The 21,516-nt window shown below is 44.8% G+C and overlaps 1 protein-coding gene across 2 annotated transcripts in view; it reads right to left on the bottom strand.

Annotated features, from left to right (window-relative positions):
* The window catches only part of oplah (5-oxoprolinase, ATP-hydrolysing), an 86,718-nt gene that overhangs the window by 6,683 nt on the left and 58,519 nt on the right, over positions 1 to 21,516 (bottom strand). For both annotated transcript variants that reach the window (XM_078536126.1, XM_078536127.1), the window contains 6 exons: positions 17,749 to 17,923; positions 11,024 to 11,208; positions 7,696 to 7,845; positions 3,608 to 3,742; positions 2,252 to 2,401; positions 190 to 347 (listed from right to left, as the gene is read on the bottom strand). In XM_078536126.1, the coding sequence (XP_078392252.1) occupies positions 190 to 347; positions 2,252 to 2,401; positions 3,608 to 3,742; positions 7,696 to 7,845; positions 11,024 to 11,208; positions 17,749 to 17,923 (953 nt within the window). The remainder of the gene's footprint in view (positions 1 to 189; positions 348 to 2,251; positions 2,402 to 3,607; positions 3,743 to 7,695; positions 7,846 to 11,023; positions 11,209 to 17,748; positions 17,924 to 21,516) is intronic.

The raw sequence follows: 21,516 nt of genomic DNA, 5'->3' as shown, positions 1-21,516 counted from the left end.
CTGTTACTCGGCTACTAGGTCAGTAATCCAGAGAACACGAGTTCAAATCCCACCAGGGCAGTTCAACAATTTGAATCTTAAAAAAAAAATCAAGAATAAAAAGCTGGCATCATAAGGGTTAAAATATAGCCTGGTCTGGGTTGATTCCAAGCTGCGGTTGCAATGCTTGATTTTGGGAGCTTTTTGTACCTTTTCTCCAGGATTTCGGGGTCTGTGATGCGTGTGTTGGTCATGTGGGTGTGAACCCCTCCTCGCCCGTCCCATCGAGGACCTGCTCCAGAGCCTCCGGCCACTGTCTCGTAGTAGCCTACCCGATCGTTACCAAAGGTGACGTTGTTCATGCAGCCCTGGAAATAAGTGAGAGAGAGGGAGAGAGAGGTTACTGAGACAGACACAGGACAGAGGCAGAGCCATGGATATATTGGCTTTCAAGGGGGTGCAGTGCAGATTCATCAGAATTACAGCAGGCTGTTAGGGGGTCACATTACGAGAATAGGTTGCAGAAACTCAGTCTCATAAAGCTATTAATGTTTATAACATTATTGGAAAATATTTTTATTTTAAAATAGAGGTTTAGTCTGTGGGTGTGTCTTAATTGGATTAAAGCCAGATAATCTGGGTGCTTTGATGTGTACTGGTTTTGAGATGTAAGAGAGGTAGTGTGCATTTGCATTTTTTGAATAGAGCATTCAAGTGGGGTGAAATCTGGCACCTAGCTAGCAGAGACCAAGCAATATGTTCATACTACTAATAAAATTGGTACTATGAAAGGGGTTTTATTGTTAGAAGAGGTGGAGTTCAAAGAGGCTGGTGATACAATGAGAATTTACATTCAATGAGATGTGCTGGATATAACCGATAGCAGTTTTGTGTGTGTGGGGCAGAGGCAATGTAAGATCAAAACAGCTGTAAGCCTACAACTGTCTCACAGGAACCAAAGTGAGAGGAACCTCATTTTGAATTTGTGAGGTGAAAATACTTTGCCTGGTGTCTGGTTAAGTCTATGGGTTGCTGTTGCCTTAATGGAGATTAGTTTGGGAATTTGTTACAAATTATGATAGTAGTAATTTATAGCCATGTGTATATATTTAACTTATATAAATTAATAAATGTCTCATGTATTTTTATATAAAACCTCTTGAGAACTGGTGGTCTGATTCCTGAATTTAGAGCTGCATCTCAAACATACAAAAATAAAAATATAGGTTATGACAGTTGTTTAAAGTTTCCCTTTGGGATTTTTAAATGACTCAGCTTTATCCAACTGCTGGGTCATAACACGGTCAGTATTCCTTAGGATTTAAAAAGAAATAACTTGCATTGATATAATGCCTTCGCCGAGGACTGCCCTTCAGACAGTGCAGCACTCCGTCATCACTGACCCTCCGACAGTGCAGTACTCCATCACTGGACCAGTAATACAGAGGCCCAGGCTCTGCCCTGGTGACATGGGTTCAAATCCCACATTAAATTCAATTAGAGGTACAAATAAGTCTGGAATTGGAAGCACATCTCAGTAATGGTGACCATGAAGCTATCATCGATTGTTGTAAAAACCCATCTGGTTCTCTAATGTCCTTTGGGGAAGGAAATCTGCCGTCCTTACCCGGTCTGGCCTACATGTGACTCCAGACCTGCAGCAATGTGGTTGACTCTTAATTGCTTTCAAGGGCAATTAGGGATGGGTAACCAATGTTGGCCTTGCCAATGATACCCACATCCCACGAACGAATTAAAAAACCCTTCAAGTCTGTGATGGATAGATTTTTGTTGCACAGGAGCAGCAGGGGAACAACGATGGGTAAATTTGTTTGAGATACTGATCAGCCACGATTGCGCTGAATTGCTGAACAAGCTTGTGGGGGTTCAATAGCCTCCTTCTGTTTCTAATTCTCTGCAAAGAGATGTTCCAAAAGAATGCAAAGGGATAAATTGACCATGGGAAGTCCTTGAGGAAGGCAACAGTGTCTAATGGTGGCACAGGGCTCAGATTGGAGCCCACCTCAATGTTGTCCCTTTGGATGGCTCCCCCTCCCCATCAGAATTCTTTTACCCACCCACACAACAGGAAGTTGTCCATCTGCCAGGCAGGGATCAGGTGACACGTGCCATGTGATACAGAGCAGAGTTGGTGATTCCATTGCTAGCTTCACCATGCTCAGGCTAGTTAGGGAGCGTCAATCTTCGAAAGCGGAGGTTCATGATCTCGTCCCTCCACCCACAGTGTCACAGCACACTTACTGACCCTCACCTGCGAGGCCGCGCAGACCTCAAATGCCTTGAATATGACGTCGACGACTCGCTGTGATGTCAGCACGTTACCACCCACAACTGCAGCATCTGCTGATGGGTCCAGGATTGATCCCCTAGGAATGATGATCTTCACTGGAGCCAGGCAGCCCTGCCAATAACAGCACAGGTCAAAGATCCTGGTTCGAATGAGTGTTTAAATTCAGCTCTAGTCATCAACACCAGATAACCCACACCCCGCATAACCCACCCCCCGCATAACCCACACCCCGCATAACCCACACCCCCCATAGTCAGGCCTGATGATCATGACAGTCCCCAGCAACCCAAAGCTCTTCCCATCCCCACTCTGTTCATTCCCCTTTCCCCATTAACACCCCTCCGCTCTGTTCATTCCCTTTCCCCATTAACATCCCCCCCCACTCTGTTCATTCCCCTTTCCCCATTAACACCCCTCCGCTCTGTTCATTCCCCTTTCCCCATTAACATCCCCCCCCACTCTGCTCATTCCCCTTTCCCCATTAACACCCCTCCCACTCTGTTCATTCCCCTTTCCCCATTAACATCCCCCCCACTCTGTTCATTCCCCTTTCCCCATTAACACCCCTCCCACTGTTCATTCCCCTTTCCCCATTAACACCCCTCCCACTGTTCATTCCCCTTTCCCCATTAACACACCCCCACTGTTCATTCCCCTTTCCCCATTAACACCCCCCCCACTCTGTTCATTCCCCTTTCCCCATTAACACCCCTCCCACTCTGTTCATTCCCCTTTCCCCATTAACATCCCCCCCACTCTGTTCATTCCCCTTTCCCCATTAACACCCCTCCCACTGTTCATTCCCCTTTCCCCATTAACACCCCCCCACTGTTCATTCCCCTTTCCCCATTAACACTCCCCCACTCTGTTCATTCCCCTTTCCCCATTAACACCCCCCCCACTCTGTTCATTCCCCTTTCCCCATTAACACCCCCCCCACTCTGTTCATTCCCCTTTCCCCATTAACACCCCCCCCACTCTGTTCATTCCCCTTTCCCCATTAACACCCCCCCCACTCTGTTCATTCCCCTTTCCCCATTAACAACCCCCCAATCTGTTCATTCACCTTTCCCCATTAACACCCCCCCCACTCTGTTCATTCCCCTTTCCCCATTAACACCCCCCCACTGTTCATTCCCCTTTCCCCATTAACACTCCCCCACTCTGTTCATTCCCCTTTCCCCATTAACAACCCCCCAATCTGTTCATTCACCTTTCCCCATTAACAACCCCCCAATCTGTTCATTCACCTTTCCCCATTAACATCCCCCAACTCTGTTCATTCACCTCTCCCCCAATCATGGTCAGCCGACCCACCTGGTTGAGGGGTATGTCCTGTCCCACCATGCACCTGAGGCAGTAGATGACAGCAGAGAGGGTGATTGCTCGAGGGGCATTGCAATTCCCGAATACCTCTGGTCCAGAACCCGTAAAATCAAACAAGGCAGTCCCCTGTGAAAGAGAGAGCAGAGAGAGAGATTGTGGGGACAGGGAGAGGGAGAGAGGGATAATGAGAGATTATTCTTTCATGAGATGTGGGCATCGCTGTCAAGGCCAACATTTACATACGAGCGTATGAATTAGCAGGAGTAGGCTAATTGGCCCTTCGAGCCTGCTCCGCTATTCAATAAGATCATGGCTGATCTGAACATAACCTGCCTACCTCTGATAACCTTTCACCCCCTTGTTAATCAAGAATCTATCTAGCTCTGCCTTAAAAATATTCAAAGACTCTGCTTCCACTGCCTTTTGAGGAAGAGAGTTCCAAAGGCTCTCAATCCTCAGAAAAAAATTTCTCCTCACCTCTGTCTTAAATGAGCGACCCCTTATTTTTAAACCATGGCCCCTAGTTCTAGATTCTACCACAAGAGGAAACATCCTCTCCACATCCACTGTCAAGACCCCTCAGAATCTTAAAGGTTTCAATTAAGTCGCCTCTTACTCTTCTAAATTCCAGTGGATACAAGCCTAACCTGTCCAACCTTTCCTCATAAGACAACCCGCCCATTCCTGGTATTAGTCTGGTAAACCTTCTCTGAACTGCTTCTAATGCATTTACATCTTTCTTTAAATAAGGAGACCAGTACTGTACACAAAACTCCAGATATGGTCTCACCAGTGCCCTGTACAACTGAAGCATAACCTCCCTCCTGTTGTAATAAATTCCCCTCACAATAAATGATAACATTCTACTGGCTTTCCTAATTACCTGCTGTGCCTGCATACTAACCTTTTGTGATTCATGCACTAGGACACCCAGATCCCTCTGAATCTCAGAGCTCTGCAATCTCTCACCATTTAGATAATAAGCTTCCTTTTTATTCTTTCTGTCAAAATGAACTATTTCACATTTGCCAGATCTTTGCCCACTCACTTAACCTATTTATGCCACTTTGTGGTCTCCTTACAGCCTCTTCAGTTTACGTTCCTACCTATCTTCAGCAAATTTACCACCATTTCTTCAGTCCCTTCATCCAAGTCATTTATATAAATTGTAAAAAGTTGAGTTCCCAGTGCTGATCCCTGTGGCACACCACTCATCACATCCTGCCAACCGGAAAAAGACCCATTTATGCCAACTCTCTGCTTCCTGTTAGCTAACTAATATTTTATCCAAGTCAATATGTTACCCCCTACACCATGAGCTTTTATTTTCTGAAATAACCTTTGATGTGGCACTTTATCAAATGCCTCCTGGAAATCTAAGTACAGTACATCCACTGGTTCCCCTTTATCTACAGCACGTGACTCCTTCAAAGAACTTCAATAAATTGGTTAAACATAATTTCCTTTTAACAAAACCATTTTGACTCTGCTTGATTGCCTTGAATTTTTCCAAGTGCCTTGCTAATATAACATCTATAATAATAGCTTCTAACATTTTCCCTATGACAGATGTTAGGCTATCTGGCCTATAGTTTCCTGCTTTCTGTCTCCCTCCCGTTTTGAATAAAGGAGTTACATTTTCTATTTCCTAGGGAACTTTGGAAAGTTAAAACCACTGCATCAACTACCTCACTAGCCACTTCTTTCAAGGCCTTAGGGTGAAGTCCATCCGGACCTGGGAATTTGTCAGCCCACAGCCCCAACAATTTGCTCAATACCACTTCCCTGGTGATTGTAATTTTCATGCGTTCCTCCCTCCCTTCCATTTCCTGATTTACAGCTATCTCTGGGATGTTACTTGAGTCCTCTATAGTGAAGACTGAAGATCGGAAAGAATATAAAGAACAGCAAAGAATGACAAAAAGATTAATAAGAAGGGAAAAATTAGAGTATGAGAGAAAGCTAACTAGCAATATAAAAACGGATAGCAAGAGTTTATATAGATTAATTCGTTTATAAACTCTTACTATCCATCTTGTTTGATTTGTATTTCTGTATCTGTGTGTTAAGAAAAGGTCAAATTGAGTTTCAGTTTCACTTTAAAAAGGTGTTTGCATTTCTATGAGGTTTACGACTATTGCAGCTAAGTTAAACAAACAAGAGTAGAGAAACTGGGCCATTGCTTAGCAACAGAGGTCCAGAGAGGCAGGTACCTCCCACAGACACACACAGGAGGCCTGTACACCACCCCACAAGTGACTTCTTGCCTTTATCATTCCTCACCTCAACTCAAACTGCTTCTACATCCTGGTTTCCTGAACTTAGGTCATCCCTCTCTAATGTGCTAATACCATCATAAATTAGCAGAGCCACCCCGCCATCTTTTCCTAACTTCCTGTCCTTCCTAAATATCACGTGCCCTTCAATATTCAGGTCCCAATCTATGTCATCCTGTAGCCATATCTCTGTAATGGCTATCAGATCGTACTTATTTATTTCTATTTGCGCTATCAGTTCATCTGTTTTGTTTTGAATGCTACGCGTGTTTAGATACAGAGCCTTTAGTTTTGTCTTTTTATTTTTTTTGTAGCGTCTAGCCTTATCTGTTGATACCCCTAATTGCCCTTGAACTGAGTGTCTTGCTCGGCCATTTCAGTGGGCAGTTAAGAGTCAATCACATTGCTGTGGGTCTGGAGTTCCATGTAGGCCAGACTAGGTAAGGTTGGCAGATTTCCTTCCCTAAAGGACATTCGTGAACCAGGTGGGTTTTTATGCTCTGCTGGAATTTGAACCCCTATCCCCAGCAGCATTAGCCTGGGCCTCTGGATTACTAATCCAGTGATATTACCACCAATACCACTACGCCATTCCCTGCCACCCCTGCCCCTATGCTATCATCTCACCCGCACAAATTAAGCAAGTAAAGAAGTCACATTGTTTGGCGTACATCGTGGCAGCAGGCTTAGGAAAGACCTCCGGCTCAATTTCCAGCCAGAGCAGTATTAGCTGATTTCAGAAGAGCGCAGGCTTTAGGGGCACCAGCTCTGGGCTGGGTTAGAGAAAGGCATGGATCAGTTCTTCCGACTGGTATCAATGATACGAGCACAGTGTGTGCATACGTATGAGTGAGTGAGTGAGTACATGTATGGGCACAGTGTGAGAGTGTGTGAGTGAGTGAGTGACAATGAGTAGCTATGTGGGTGCAGCGTCTGTGCAAGTGAGTGAGCAGTGTTTGTGTGTGTATGAGCAGTGTGAGAGTATGTAAGAGTTAGTGAGTGTGTGAGAGTGTGATTGAGTGAGTGAGAGTGAGAGACAGTGTATGAGCACAGTATGTTTGTGTGTGACTGAGTGTGAGCAAAGTGTGCGAGTGAGTGTGTGTGTGTGTGTGTGTGTGTGTATATAAGAGTACAGTGTGTGAGTTAGTAACTGTGAGCATGAATGTGTGGAAGTGTGAGTGAGTGTGTGAAAATGTGTGCATGTGAGTGAGTGAGTGAGTCTGAGTGTTGGATTTGGAGGGGTTTGCTTGACATACATGATGCTCTGAAGCCATTTTCCAATCCAGGAGTCAGCAGCTTCAGGATAGGGGGAACATTTTGTCTCAATTCAACAAGACGGGAAGGGAGAATTAAGAGAGATTTAAGGATTTTAATAGAATGCACAGGGAGAAAATGTTTCCAGTGGCAGGAAGGTCAGTAACCAGAGTGACACAGATTTCAGATAATTGGCAAAAGAACCAGGGGGGGAAGATGAAGAAAATGCTTTTTTATGCAGTGAGTTGTTCTGATCTGGCATGTGCTGCCTAAAAGGATGTTGGAAGCAGATGCAACAGGAACTTATAAAAAGGAATTGGATAAACGCTTGAAGGGGAAAAATATGCAGGGCTCTGGGGAAAGAGCAGGGGAGTGGGAGTAATTGATACCTCCTACAAAGAGCCAGCACAGGTGGGCTGAATGGTCTCCTCCTGTATTATTGGTTCTATGATTGCTCTAAATAAGGACAAGGGTGCATCGCCCTTGGGCCTGCCATGCGATCAGTCACTGAGAGCAGGTGATGTGGGCCAATGAGACAAACGATCTCACCTCTGCCTCGTGGATTTTCACTTTTAATCTGATTGGTGTCCCATCGTCCATGTGGTCCTCAGACTCGACCTCCAGCACTCCATCCATCTGCTGGCGGCGTCGGCGGGAAAACTCCCTCAACATCTCCTTCACAGCGACTTCAGCATTATTCTGTCGGGTTACAGGAAGTCCAACATGTCAAAGTTTAAAGAAAAAATAGAAAGACTTAATTTTCTAGGGCGTCTATCATGACCTCAGGATGTCAGAAAGCATTTATAGCCAAGTGTAATCGCTATTTTATTGTAGGAAATGCGTCAGCCAATCTGTGCACAGCAAGATCCCATTAACAGCACTGTAACCAATAAACAGATAATCTGTTTTGTGGTGTTAGTTGAGTGATAAACATTGACTGTGACACTGGGAGGAATTCCCCTGTTCCTCTTCAAAATAGTGGCCTTTGGATCTTTCATATTCCCCAGGGGCCAGATGGGGCCCAGGTTTAATGTCTCATCCAAAAGTCAGTACCCCTGACAGTGCAGCGCTCCCTCAGTGCTGACCCTCACAGTGCAGCACTCCCTCAGTACTGACCGGATGGGGGTCATTAATACACTGTCGGGTGGGGGGGTGGGGGGAGACAGCGCAATGCTCCCTCGGTACTGACCCCTCCGACAGTGCGGTGCTGCCCGCATACTGATCCCTCCAACAGTGCAGCGCTCTCTCCGTACTAACCTCTCCGACAGCGCAATGCTCCCTCGGTACTGACCCTCTGACAGTGCAACACCATTGCAGTGCTGAACTAGAGTGTCAGCCTACATTTTGTGCTCAAGTCTTTGGTGTAGGACATGAATCCACAACCTCCTGATTCAGAGGCAAGCGCGATACCCATATGAACCATGGCTGACACCTACAGAAAAAAATTATAGACTGCCTGTACTTCAGATTAATTTGCGATTCATTTCACTCTGTATAACTGCAGAGAGAATAGACTACACGGTCAGGATTATTTTCTCCATGGATATCTAGCAAACTGTTTTGAGACCTGTGAAGGAGGTTGAAGTATTCTATGCAATTCAAACAGCTCATTATGGACTTCAAGACATCCATAACAAGTCTACATTATCTTCAAATTTGAGTCAGGCTATCAGGACAGGAGTATGCCATTCAGCCCTTTGAGCCTTTTTTAAATTCATTTACGGGATGTGGACATCGTTGGCTAGGCCAGCATTTATTGTCCATCCCTAGTTGCCCTTGAGAAGGTGGTGGTGAGCTGCCTTCTTGAACCGCTGCAATCCATGTGGTGTAGGTACACCCACTGTGCTGTTAGGAAGGGGGTTCCAGGATTTTGACCCAGCGACACTGAAGGAATGGCGATATATTTCCAAGTCAGGATGGTGAGTGACTTGGAGGGGAACTTCCAGGTGGTGGTGTTCCCATCTATCTGCTGCCCTTGTACCTCTAGATGGTAGTGGTCATGAGTTTGGAAGGTGCTGTATAAGGAGACTTGGTGAATTCCTGCAGTGCATCTTGTAGATGATACACACTTCTGCCATTGTGTGTTGGTGGTGGATGGAGTGAATGTTTGTGGATGTGGTGCCAATCAAGCAGGCTACTTTGTCCTGGATGGTGTGGAGCTTCTAGAGCGTTGTTGGAGCTGCACTCATCCAGGCAAGTGGTGAATATTCCATCACACTTCTGACTTGTGCCTTGTAGATGGTGGACAGGCTTTGGGGAGTCAGGAGGTGAGTTAGTTGCCACAGGATTCCTAGCCTCTGACCTATTCTGTTCAACACCCTGGGCTGGAAACCCCTGGTTTGTATTTTGTGTTCCTTGTATTTTTGGTACTTGATGCTCATCCTCTGCTGTGAAGACTGAAATAAATAATGTAAGTATTTAGCAAGCCTGCATTGCTATATAACCACTTACACTCCCTGTTGCTTGTGTCTTTCACCTTAACCAACCTTACATTTAGGGGAGAATCAGGAAACACTAACACAGAGGGTAGTGGAAATCTGGAAGCCTCTTCATCTGAAAGATTGTGGATTCTGGGGATCAAGTGGATCTCTTAAGACTCGGACCAATAGATTTTTGTTGGTTAAGGGATCAAGGGATATGGAAGAAAGGCAAGTCTGGAACTGAGGTGCACATCAGCCATGATCTGATTGACCAGGACCAGAGTGCAGCACAGAGGCCACTCAGCCCATTGAGTCTGTGCTGGCTTTTTTGAACAGCAATCGAATTAGTTGCACTCCCCTGCTCTTTTCCCTTATTCTTGTATTTTTCCTTGCCAAGCATTTATCCAATTCCCTTTTTTAAACTTACTACTGAATCTGTTTCAGGCAGCGCATTCCAGATTATAACAACTTGGCATGTAGAAGAAATTCTCCTCGCCCCACCTCACCTCCCCACCCCTCCGATTCTGTTGCCTATTACCTTAAATCTGTTTCTTCTCATTACTGACTCTTGTACCTGTGGAAACAGTTTCTCTTTATGTAATCTATCAAAACCTTTCATGATTTTGAATGCCGATAACCTTCTGTGGAGGTCTTGTGGTGCAGTCAGTAGCGTCCCTACCTCTGAGCCAGAAGTTCCAGGTTCAAGTCCCACTTCAGGACTTGATGGCCATGGAAAGTGTGTTCATAATGTGGCAAACAGGTTGACTATCAGCTTGTAAATCCTCCCAATACGCCTAATGGCAGATGTTGAAGGGTAGAAGAGTTTTCTGGTCAGCCATACTGCAGAAGGCAATGGCAAACCACTGCCGTACTTTGCCAAGGATCATCATGGACCAATCCAATGGAACTCCATGGTCGCCAAAGCCCTCTTCGGGCGTAGTACCTGGGAGAGGAGGATTACCTTCTCTGCTCTGAACAGAACAACTTCAGCTTTTCCAGTCTCCATATAACTGAAGCCCCTCATCCCTGGCACCATTCTGGTAAATCTCAGCACCCTCTCCAAGGCCTTGACATCCCCCCTGAAGTGTGGTGCCCAGAATTGAACACAATAATGCAGTTGAGGCTTAACGAGTGATTTAGAAATGTTTAGCATAACTTCCTTGCTGCTATTTCCTCTGTCTCTATTTATAAGGACAAAGATCCTGTATTTTTTGTTAAAGATTTTCTCAACTTATCATTCCACCTTCAAGGATTTCTGTATATATATACCCCCAGGTGTCTCAGTTCCTGCATCCCCTTTAAAATTGCAACATTTATATTGCTCTCACCATTCTTCCTGCCAAAATGAATCATCTTACACTTTTCTGAGTTAAACTGCATCTGCCACCTGTCTGCCCAGTCACGGCTGTTATATCCGACTCCCAGCCTGCGAATGACCAGCTTTGCTGAAGTCCTACCTGTATGTGGGACATGTAAGCTTGGACCACCTCCAAACTGTACACATCGATCAGCTCATTCACCAGCTGGATCCCTTTCTGATTGGCTGCTACCTGTGCTCGCAGATCTGACAGGTTGTCATGGAGATTGCGTGTCCCGCTGCAGCCTGGGATCTGCGCTGGGGCCATGAGTGCCTTGGTAACAGCTGCAAGAGACACAGGTTAAACAAAGGATGACATAGACAGGATGGTCAAGTGGGAAGTTGCATGGCTGATAAAGAGTTCAGTGCAGAGATGTGTGGTGATGCACTTCAGGATATGGAAAGACAGAATACTATAAATGGCATGATTTTGAAAAGTGTAGATCAACAGAGAAAGAGTTGGTATCCATATACACAATCCATAAGTTTAAAAAAGCATATAGGTTATTCAGGCTTATAAATAGAGAAATACAATATAAATTCAAAGAGATCACGCTACAACTTTCTAAATCACTGGTTAGTATTGGAGTATTGTGGAGACTTGTATGGGAACACCACCGCCTGGAAGTTCCCCTCCAAGCCACACACAATCCTGACTTGGAAATATATCGCCGTTCCTTCACTGTCACTGGGTCAAAATCCTAGAACTCCCTCCCTAACAGCACTGTGGGTGTACCTACACCACCTGGGCTGCAGCGGTTCAAGAAGGCAGCTCACCACCACCTTCTCATGGGCAATAAATGCTGACCATGCCAGTGCCACTCACATCCTGTGAAAGAAAGCTGCAAACATTGGAACATAGAAAATAGGAGCAGGGGTAGGTCATTCGGCCCTTCAAGCCTGCTCTGCTATTCAATATGATCATGGCTGATCCTCTAACTCAATGTCATATTCCCGCTCTCTCCACATTCCCCTTGATGCCTTTGGAGTCCAGAAATCTACCCATTTCCTTCTTAAATATATTCCACAGGTTCATCACCCTCTGAGTGAAGAAGTTTCTCCTCATCTCAGTCCTAAATGGTCTACCCCATATCCTGAAATTGTGATCCCTTGTTCTAGACCCTCACCATCATCCCTGCATCCAGTCTGTCTATCCCTGTCAGAATTTTATACGTTTCAATGAGGTCTCCTCTCATTCTTCTAACCTCCAGTGAATACAGGCCTAGTTGGCCCAATCTTTCCTCATACGACAATCTTGCCATCTCAGGAATCAGTCTGGTGAACCTTCACTGAACTTCCCCATGGCGAGTGTACCCTTTCTTAGGTAAGGAGACCAAAACTGCGCACAATACTCCAGGTGTGGTTTCATCAAGGCCCTGTACAGCTGCAGTAAGACACCCTTGTCCTGTACTCAAGTTCTCTCACATTGGAGGCCAACATAATTTCAAGAAAACAAGAAATTATAATATTTTTCTTCTGGTAATAACCCTGGCATATTTTATGTACTGGAAGTCAGGCTGTAATTGAATTAAGAGCTGGAGTGACAGCAAGGGTCTAAAGTCAACAGTAAGAAGTGGTTTTGATATGTTAGTGAACCAAGAGAAACTTCAATCAGAGTTTTACATAAAGCAATGACAGGAATAGTTTGAATTGAGTTGTTTTAGTTCAAAGGGGGTATATGCAGGTTGTAAAAAGTGTAAGGAAATAAGGTAAAGATAGGGTAAGTTTGTTTTTATAAGTCTAAGAGTTGAAGTAAAGAATAGTTTAATCAATTCTGGGAAAAAAGCATTTCTGAAGAGACTGGTTGGAACAATAGAGAGATTACTGCTTAATCTCCCTCTATCTATAGATGTTCTTTTAATCGTTCGTGATCTCTTCCCAGAGGCATGTTCACTCCCAGACTCACTGTTCGAACTGACACTACGTTTCTGTGCCTTCCATTTTTGTATTTCATGTTCCCAATCCGTAGGCCTAACCTCCTGCCCTTTATCTCGTACGTTTAACCCCAGTCTTACCTGTTTTCTCTTTTATACATTCATATGGGTACTTAGCTGGTTAACTGATAATTACCAATTGAACTCCTTGCGAGTTAACTGTTCCCTCCCCCAACAGTGAATAGAGGCTTTCAAATCAATGAGAGGTTTTGAAAGAGTGGATAGTAAACTATTCCCTTGGTCAATTGGGTCAGTAACTGGAGGTCCTGATCTTTTACTAATGTAATGAATCTAGAGAGGAAATGAGAATTTTTTTTCCCCATTCATGAGAGTAGCTACGATCTGGAATGCTCAACCTGAAAAGGTGGTGGAAGCTGATTCCATAAATAATTTTACAGAGGAGCAGACAGGTATCAACAGGGATACGGACAAAAAGCGGGATGTGGGACTAGGCACAACTGTTTTCTCAAAGAACCAACACCAGCTCGATTGGCGGAATGGCCACCTTCTATTCTGCAAATTTCTGTGAGGACAGGTTACCTGGACGGGGCTAATATCCTCACGAATGATGATGATTATGCGGATTAAAGTGATTAAGGTAATTAAAAGATTCAATAGGCTAGAAAATATATCCTCAGGTCAGGGTTGGTGGGGGGTGGTGGGGAGGCTGTGTGGAGTCCAGAACAGGGGGGCAGAACCTTAATATTAGAGCCAGGCCACTCAGGGGTGATGTCAGGAAGTATGTCTTCACACAAAGGGAGTGGAAATCTGGAACTCTTTTCCCCCCAAAAGGCTGTGGATGCTGGATGGTGGGGGGTGGGGGGGGTTAATTGGAACCCTCAAGACTGAGATGGATAGATTTTTGAAATAAAACCAGAAAACGTTGGAAATACTCAGCAGGTCAGACAGCATCTGTGGAGAGAGAAACAGAGTTAACTTTTCAGGTCAATGAGCTTTCCTCAGAACTGGTAGATTTTTATTCGGTGGAAGTATAAAGGGATATGAAACCCAGATGGGTAAATGGAATTGAGGTACAGGTCAGCCATGATCTAACTGAATGGCAGAACAGGCACAAGGAGCTGAATGGCCTCCTCCTAGGAATATAGGACTTAGGAGCAAGAGTAGGCCATTCAGCCCTTCGAGCCTGCTGTGCCATTCAATAAGATCATGACTAATCTGGCTATGGTCTCAAATCTGCTTTCCTGTCTGCCCCCTATAACCCTCGATTCCCTTGTCTTTCAAAATTCTGTCTAACTCTGCCTTGCATGAATTCAATGACCCAGCCTCCGCTGCTTTCTGGGTAAGAGAATTACACATACTAATAACCCTCTGAGAAAAAAAAATTCTCATCTCTGTCTTAAAAGGGAGGCCTCTTATTCTTGAACTATGTCCCCTAGTTCTAGTCTCCCCCACAAGTGGAAACATCCACCTGGTATCCACCCTATCAAGTCCCCTCAGGATCTTATATATTTCAATAAGATTACCTCCCAATCTTCTAAACTCTAATGGGTATAGGCCCAACCTGTTCAACCTTTCTTTGTAAGATAAGCCCCTCATCCCAGGGATGAGTCAAGTGAACCTTCATTGAACTGCTTCTAACAGAATTATGGCCTGAATTTTCCCCTCATCGGGCCCAGGAGTGGCCGGGAAACGGGCCCCTGACCATGATTTCACGCTGGCTGACCAATTAACGGCTAGCCAGTGTGAAACGCGTGCTGAAAAGCACAGTGCTGCCAGGGTGGGGGCGGTAAGAGGGCAGGTGACCTCATCACCGTGGGTGCGGGTGAAGGCATTGAGTTCCCTGAAGGCAGACAGCTGCCTCAGGGAGCAGCAGACCTGCAAATAATGAAACAAAGCGCTGAAAAGCTGCAAAAAAAAAGTCTATGCATCACAATCAAGCACCTGAAAGCATACCTCATAAAAGTGCTGTCCCCAGGTATTTCTTTTTATTCTACTTCCTTACGGAGATTTCATCCGCCCTTGGATGAGGTTTGATGAAAAACGTAAAGGTCGCTTGGCCGATTCGGCTGTCTGCCAACCATAAGGTTGGATGGGCAGCCAAAAATCGCAGGCAATTGCGCTGGGAGCTTAATTTCCCGCTTAATTGTTGGTAGGCGCGTTTCCAACTTTTGCATATGCCTGCCCAACAAAATATCGCGCGAGTGCGCGGTGACATTGGGACGCTCGCCCGACACCATCTTGCGCAATTTTACAGCTGCCCGCGGGATGTCAAATTCTGCCCTATATCTTTTTTCAAATAAGACCATCAAAACTGCACACAGCATTCCAGGTGTAGTCTCCCCAGGGCTCTGTACAGCTGCAGTAAAACTTCCCTACTTTTATATTGCCTTCTTCTTGCAATAAACACCAACATCCCATTTGCCATCCTAGTCACTTCATATACCTGGACACCCAGATCCCTCTGTTCCACGAGTTCTGCAATCTCTCTCCATTTAAATAATATACTGCTTTTCTAATCTTCTTCCCAAATGTGGAAAAGTTTGCATTTTCCCACATTATACTCCATCTGCTAAATTTGTGCCCACTCACTTAACCTGTCTATATCCCTTTGCAGACTCTCTACCTCCTCTTGACAACTTACTTTCCTACCTAATTTGGTGTCATCGACAAAGTTAGCTACCATACATTTGGTCCCTTCATCCAATTCATCGATGTAGATTGTAAATAGCTGAGGCCCCAGCACTGAACTCTGTGGCACTTCACTAGTTACAGCCTGCCAACCAAAAAAAATGACCCATTTACCCCTACCCTCTGCTTCCTGTTAGCTAACCAATCCTTTATCCGTGCTAATGTGTTACCCCCTACACCATGCAATCTTATCTTGTGTAGTAACTTTTGATGTGGCACCTTATCAAATGCTTTCTGGAAATCCAAGTACACCACATCTACAGGTTCCCCTTTGTCCACCTTGCTTGTTACTTCCTCAAAAAATTCTAATAAATTAGTTAAACACAATTTCCCTTTGACAAAGCCATGTTGACTCTGCCTGACAACATTGTGACTTTCTAAGTATCCTGCTATAACCTCCTTAATAATGGATTCTAGCAATTTCCCTATGACAGATATTAGGCTAACTGGCCTGTAGTTTCCTGCTTTCCTTCTCCCTCCTTTCTTGAATAAAGGTGTTACATTTACTATTTTCTAATCCACTGAGACCCTTCCATAATTTAAGGATTTTGCAAGATTAATCAATGCATCTACTGTCTTTGCAGCCACTTCCTTTAAGACTCTCGGATGCAGGCCATCTGGTCCTGGGGACTTGTCAGCCTCCAGGACAAATAGTTTCCCCAGCACTTTTTCCCTAGTGATGATGATTGTTTTAAGTTCCTTCTTCCCATTCACGTCTTGATTTTCAAGTGTCTTTGGGAAGTTTTCTAAGTCTTCTACAGTGAAGGCAGACACAAAATACCTGTTCAATGCCTCTGCCATGTCCTTGTTTACCATTATCCATTCCCAGAATTGCTCTCTAGAAGACCAACATTAACTTTAGTTACTCTATTCCTATTTAAATACTTGTAGAAACTCTTAATGCTTTTATATCGCTAGCTAGCTTTCTCTCATGCTCTTCTTTCTCCCTCTATTTTTTTAGTCATTCTTTGCTGGTTCTTAAATCTGACCAATCTTCTGACCTATCACAATTCTTTGCAAATCTGTACAGTATTACTTTCACTTTGATACAGTCCTTAAATTCCTTATTCAGCCATGGATGATGCATCCTTCTCAGAGTCTTTCTTTCTCACTGGGATAAATTTTTGCTGAGAGTTATTAAATACCCCCTTAAAATTCTGCCACAGTCCTATCTTTTAACCTAGTTTCCCAATTCAATTTAGCTCTGCTTTCATGCCCTTATAATTGCCTTTATTCAGGTTTAAAGTACTAGTCTTAGGCCCACATTTCGGCCCCTTTAAACTGAACATGAAATTCTATCATCATTGTCGCCTAGAGGCTCCTTTACTATGAGGTTATTGATTAATCTTGTCTTATTGCTCATTACCAGATCCAGAATAGCCTGCTCCCTAGTTGGTTCTAGAACTTACCTACTCTAAAAAATTGTCCCACATACACTCACTTTCCAGGCTAACTTTGCCAATCTGATTTGCCCAATCAACATGTAGATTAAAGTCACCCATGTTTACTGCAGTAGCTTTCTTACACACCCCATTTATTTCTTCCTGCATACTCTGTCCTACTGTGTAACCTATGGGGGGGGGGGGGGGGTGCCTATAAACTACTTCCACAAGTGATCTCTTACCTTTACTATTTCTTATTTCTACCCGAACTGATTCTACACCATGCTCTTCCGAGCCAAGGTCATCTCTCACTACTGTACTAATGACATCCTTAATTAACAGAGCTACCCCACCACCTTTTCCTAGCTTATTTTTTCAAAATGTTAAATACCCTTCAATATACCTTCTTCAAAATACATTCTCAAGGGTAATTAGGGATGGGCAACAAATGCTGGCCTAGCCAGCGATCCATGAAAGAATAAAAAAAAAAATTCAGGTCCCAGCCATGGTCACCCTGTGTAAATGCATTTCGGACAGGTTAAGCATTAGGAGATTCTGACTACAATGTGTACATTACAAATGTGCTTTATAAAAACACAGAAAGCAGCAGGCAAACTTTGCTTCAATAAATTCTCACAATTGCCACTTCATAGTTTCTATCAGACATCCACACACTCTGGAGGAGTCGGGGTGAGGAAAGGGGGGGGAAAAGGGGTTGGGTCACCCGATAGAGACTGACCCTGGCTGATTTATTTCATTCTCCTCCCAAACTGAGGTCAGGTCAGTTGAAGCAAGTGGGGTAGAGTTCTGTGGGGGTGAATACATGGTCCGAAAGCTGGAATCCAAAAGCCCACACTCACCCTCCTCCTGGAAGACTCCATCCTTCACCAGCTTGAATGAAATGAAGACGGCTCCTTCCTCCTGCAAGGATTTGGAGTGAGGTGGCATGGACCCAGGGGTGATGCCTCCGATGTCAGCGTGATGCCCTCGGCTCGCTACAAAAAACACTGCGCGAGAAACACCCTTTCGGAAAACCTTTGGGAGATAGTAATCAAGAGGAATGTCCAGATAAACAACAAAAGAAATGGCTTGCATTTATACTCTTTCGAGTTATCAACAGTCACAGATTGCAACTCTTTGAGTACAATCACAGTTCTTGGTTTTCCGGGAGTGGGACATGAACCCACAACCCTCTGATTCAAAGGCGAGGGTGCTATGAACTGAGCCACAGCTGACACCTCTCCTAGCACCTTTCACAACCGCAGGAAGTCCTAGGCCACTTATCAGCCAATGAAGTACTTTTGAAGCATAGTCACTGTTTTAATCTAGGAAGTGCAGCAGCCATATTTGTGCACAGAAAGATCCCAAATATCAATGTGATAATGATCAGATCATGGACTCATAGGATAATTACGGCGCAGAAGGATTTGGCCTATCTGGTACCATGCTAGCTCTCTGGATGAGCGACTCCCCTCATCCTTTTCCCATAACCCTGCAAGTGCTTCACTTCAAGTGTTTATCCAATTCCCTTTTGAATGCCATGATTGAATCTGCCTCCACCAACTGAGGCAGTGCATTCCAGATCCTAACCACTCATGGTGTAACAATTATTTTCCTCATGGTCATTGCTTCTTTCCCAATTACCTTACACCTGTGCCCTCTGGCTCTCTACCCTTCACCAATGGGAACAGTTCCTCCCTATCTATTCTGTCCAGACCCCTCATGATTTTGAACACCTCTAGGAGAGACTAGGACCCGAGGGCACAGCCTCAGAGTAAAGGGAAGACCTTTTAGAACAGAGATGAGGAGAAACTTCTTTAGCCAGAGAGTGGTGAATCTATGGAATTCATTGCCACAGAAAGCTGTGGAGGCCAGGTCATTGAGTGTATTTAAGACGGAGATAGATAGGTTCTTAATTGGTAAGGGGATCAAAGGTTACGGGGAGAAGGCGGGAGAATGGGGTTGAGAAACTTATCAGCCATGATTGAATGGCGGAGCAGACTCGATGGGCCGAATGGCCTAATTTCTGCTCCTATGTCTTATGGTCTATCAAATCTTTGCTCAACCTTCCCTTGTCCAAGGAAAACAGTCCCTACTTCTCCAATCTTTCTACATAACTGCAGTTCTTCATCCCTGGAACCATTTTCAGGAATCTTTTCTGCACCTTCTGTAAAGGCTTCAAAATCCATTGCGGTGGCCAGAACTGGACACCAACTTCTGTTGAGGTCAAATTAGTGTTTCCATTGAGGTTCATCAAAGATTCCTTGCTTTTATACACTATGCTTCAACTTATAAAGCACAGAATCCTGTATGCCTCATTAACCACTTCTTCAACCGGCACTGCCACCTTCAACAATTTGTGCAAATCCAAGACCGCTACCATCTAGAAGGACAAGGGCAGCAGATACATGGGAACACCACCACCTAGAAGTTCCCCTCCAAGCCACTCACCATCCTGACTTGGAAACATGTTGCTGTTCCTTCACTGTCGCTGGGTCAAAATACGAACATACGAACAAGGAGCAGAAATAGGCCATTCGGCCCTTGAGCCAGCTCCGCCATTTAATAAGATCATGGCTGATCTGACAGTTACCTCAAATCTGCATCCCGCCTACCCACGATAATCTATCGCCCCCTTACTTAGCAAGAATCTATCCACCTCTGCCTTAAAAATATTCAAATACTCTGCTTCCACTGCCTTTTCAAGAAGAGAGTTCCAAAGACTCACTATCCTCAAAGAATTTCACCTCAACTCTGTTTTAAATGGGTGACCCTTATTTTTAAACAGTGACCCCTAGGAACTCCCTCCCTAACAGCACTATGGGTGTACCTACACTACAGGGCTGCAGCGGTTCAAGAAGGCACATTCTCAAGGGCAATTGGGGATGGGCAATAAATGCTGGCCTAGCCAGCGATGCCCACATCCCGTAAATGAATAATAAAAATATACCCTCTGGCTTCCCCGGTCCTGCATCCCCTTTAGAATTGTACCCTTTATTTTATAATGTCTCTGCTCATTCTTCCTACCAAAATGAATCACTTCACACATCTTTGCATTTTTCATCTGTCACATGTCTGCCCATTCCACCAGCCTCCTCATATCTTTTTGAAGTCAATCACTACCCTTCTCACAGTTCACACTTTCCAAGTTTTGTGTCAGTTGTAAATTTTGAAATTATGCCCTGTACCACCCACGTCAAGGTCATTAATACAGATCAAGAAAAGCAGTAATTGCAATATCAATCCCCAGGGAACACCTTCCTCCAGTCTGAAAAAAATCACTACTACTCTCTGTTCCCTGTCACTCAGCCAATTTCATATCCACTGCCACTGTCGTTTTTATTCCATGGGCTTCCACTTAGTTCTTTTTCTGATCTCACCCCTTCAGGCATAAACCTTGCTGGGGTGGCCGGTTTTCTTGTGCAGCAGCACAGCCTGGATGTTGGGTAGGACCCCACCCTGGGCTACGGTGACCCCTCCCAGCAGCTTGTTGAGCTCCTCGTCGTTGCAGATGGCGAGCTACAGGTGGCGGGGGATGATGTGGGCCTTCTTGTTGTCCCAGGCTGTGTTGCCGGCCAGCTTGAGGATCTCGGCCGTCAGGTACTCGAGGACGGTGGCCAAGTAGATGGGGGCCCTGGCCCCGACACTCTCGGCATAGTGACCATTGCGCAGCAGCCAGTGGATACGGTCAACGGGGAACTGGAGACTGGCTCTGGAGGAGCGAGTCTTGGCTGTCAAGCCTGTTATGTATCACTTTATCAAACACCTGAAGTCCATATAGATTACATCAACCGCATTACCCTCATCAACCCTCTTTGTAACCCCATCTAAAAACTCAATCAAGTTAGCTGAACACAATTTGACTTTAACAAATTTGTGCTGGCTTTCCTTAATTAATTGACACTTGTCCAAGTGGCTGTGAATTTTGGCCCATTTCTAAAAGCTTTCCCACTGACTGGTCTGTAGTTGCCGGGCTTACATTTACTCTATCCTTTGAAGAAGGGTAAAACGTTTGTAATGCTCCAGTCCTCTGGTACGACCCTTGTATCTAAGGAGGATTGGAAGTTTCCACCCTCAGCATCCTCAATGCATCCCATCTGGTCCTGGTGGCTTTTAAGTAGAGCCAGCCTATCTAAAACCTCCTCTTTATCAATTGTTATCCAGTTTCTCAACTATTATAAAAAACAGAAAATGCTGGAAATAGGCAGCAGCTCTGAAAAAGGAGGACTGTTATCTAAAAAAAAGGAAGAGTGTACATAGTTACAGGGAGAAGGCAGGAGAATTGCTCACTCAGAGCCGGTGCGGACAGGTTGGGCTGGATGGCCTCCTCCTGTGTTGTAACAATTCTGTGATTGAGGTCTGGCAGCAAATATTCAGAGAAAGAGCTAACACTTCAGGTCGATGACTTTCATCAGAACTGGGAAAAGTTAGCAATGCAATAGGTTTTGAGCTAGTGGTGGGGGCAGGAGGGTGGGGAAAACCAAAAGGAAGGTCGGTGATAGGTTGGAGGGCCAGAGAGATTAAATGGCAAAAGGTTTCATGGTTCTAAAGCCGAAGGGAGCAGTAATGGGAAATGTAAAGAGTTTATTTGTTTCTTCTTTACTCTTTCCTTCCACAGAGGCTGCACG

The sequence above is a fragment of the Cetorhinus maximus genome, chromosome 3, assembly GCF_964194155.1.
Source record: "Cetorhinus maximus chromosome 3, sCetMax3.hap1.1, whole genome shotgun sequence".
Lineage (NCBI taxonomy): Eukaryota > Metazoa > Chordata > Chondrichthyes > Lamniformes > Cetorhinidae > Cetorhinus > Cetorhinus maximus.
This window is presented reverse-complemented; position numbering and strand designations above follow the sequence as displayed.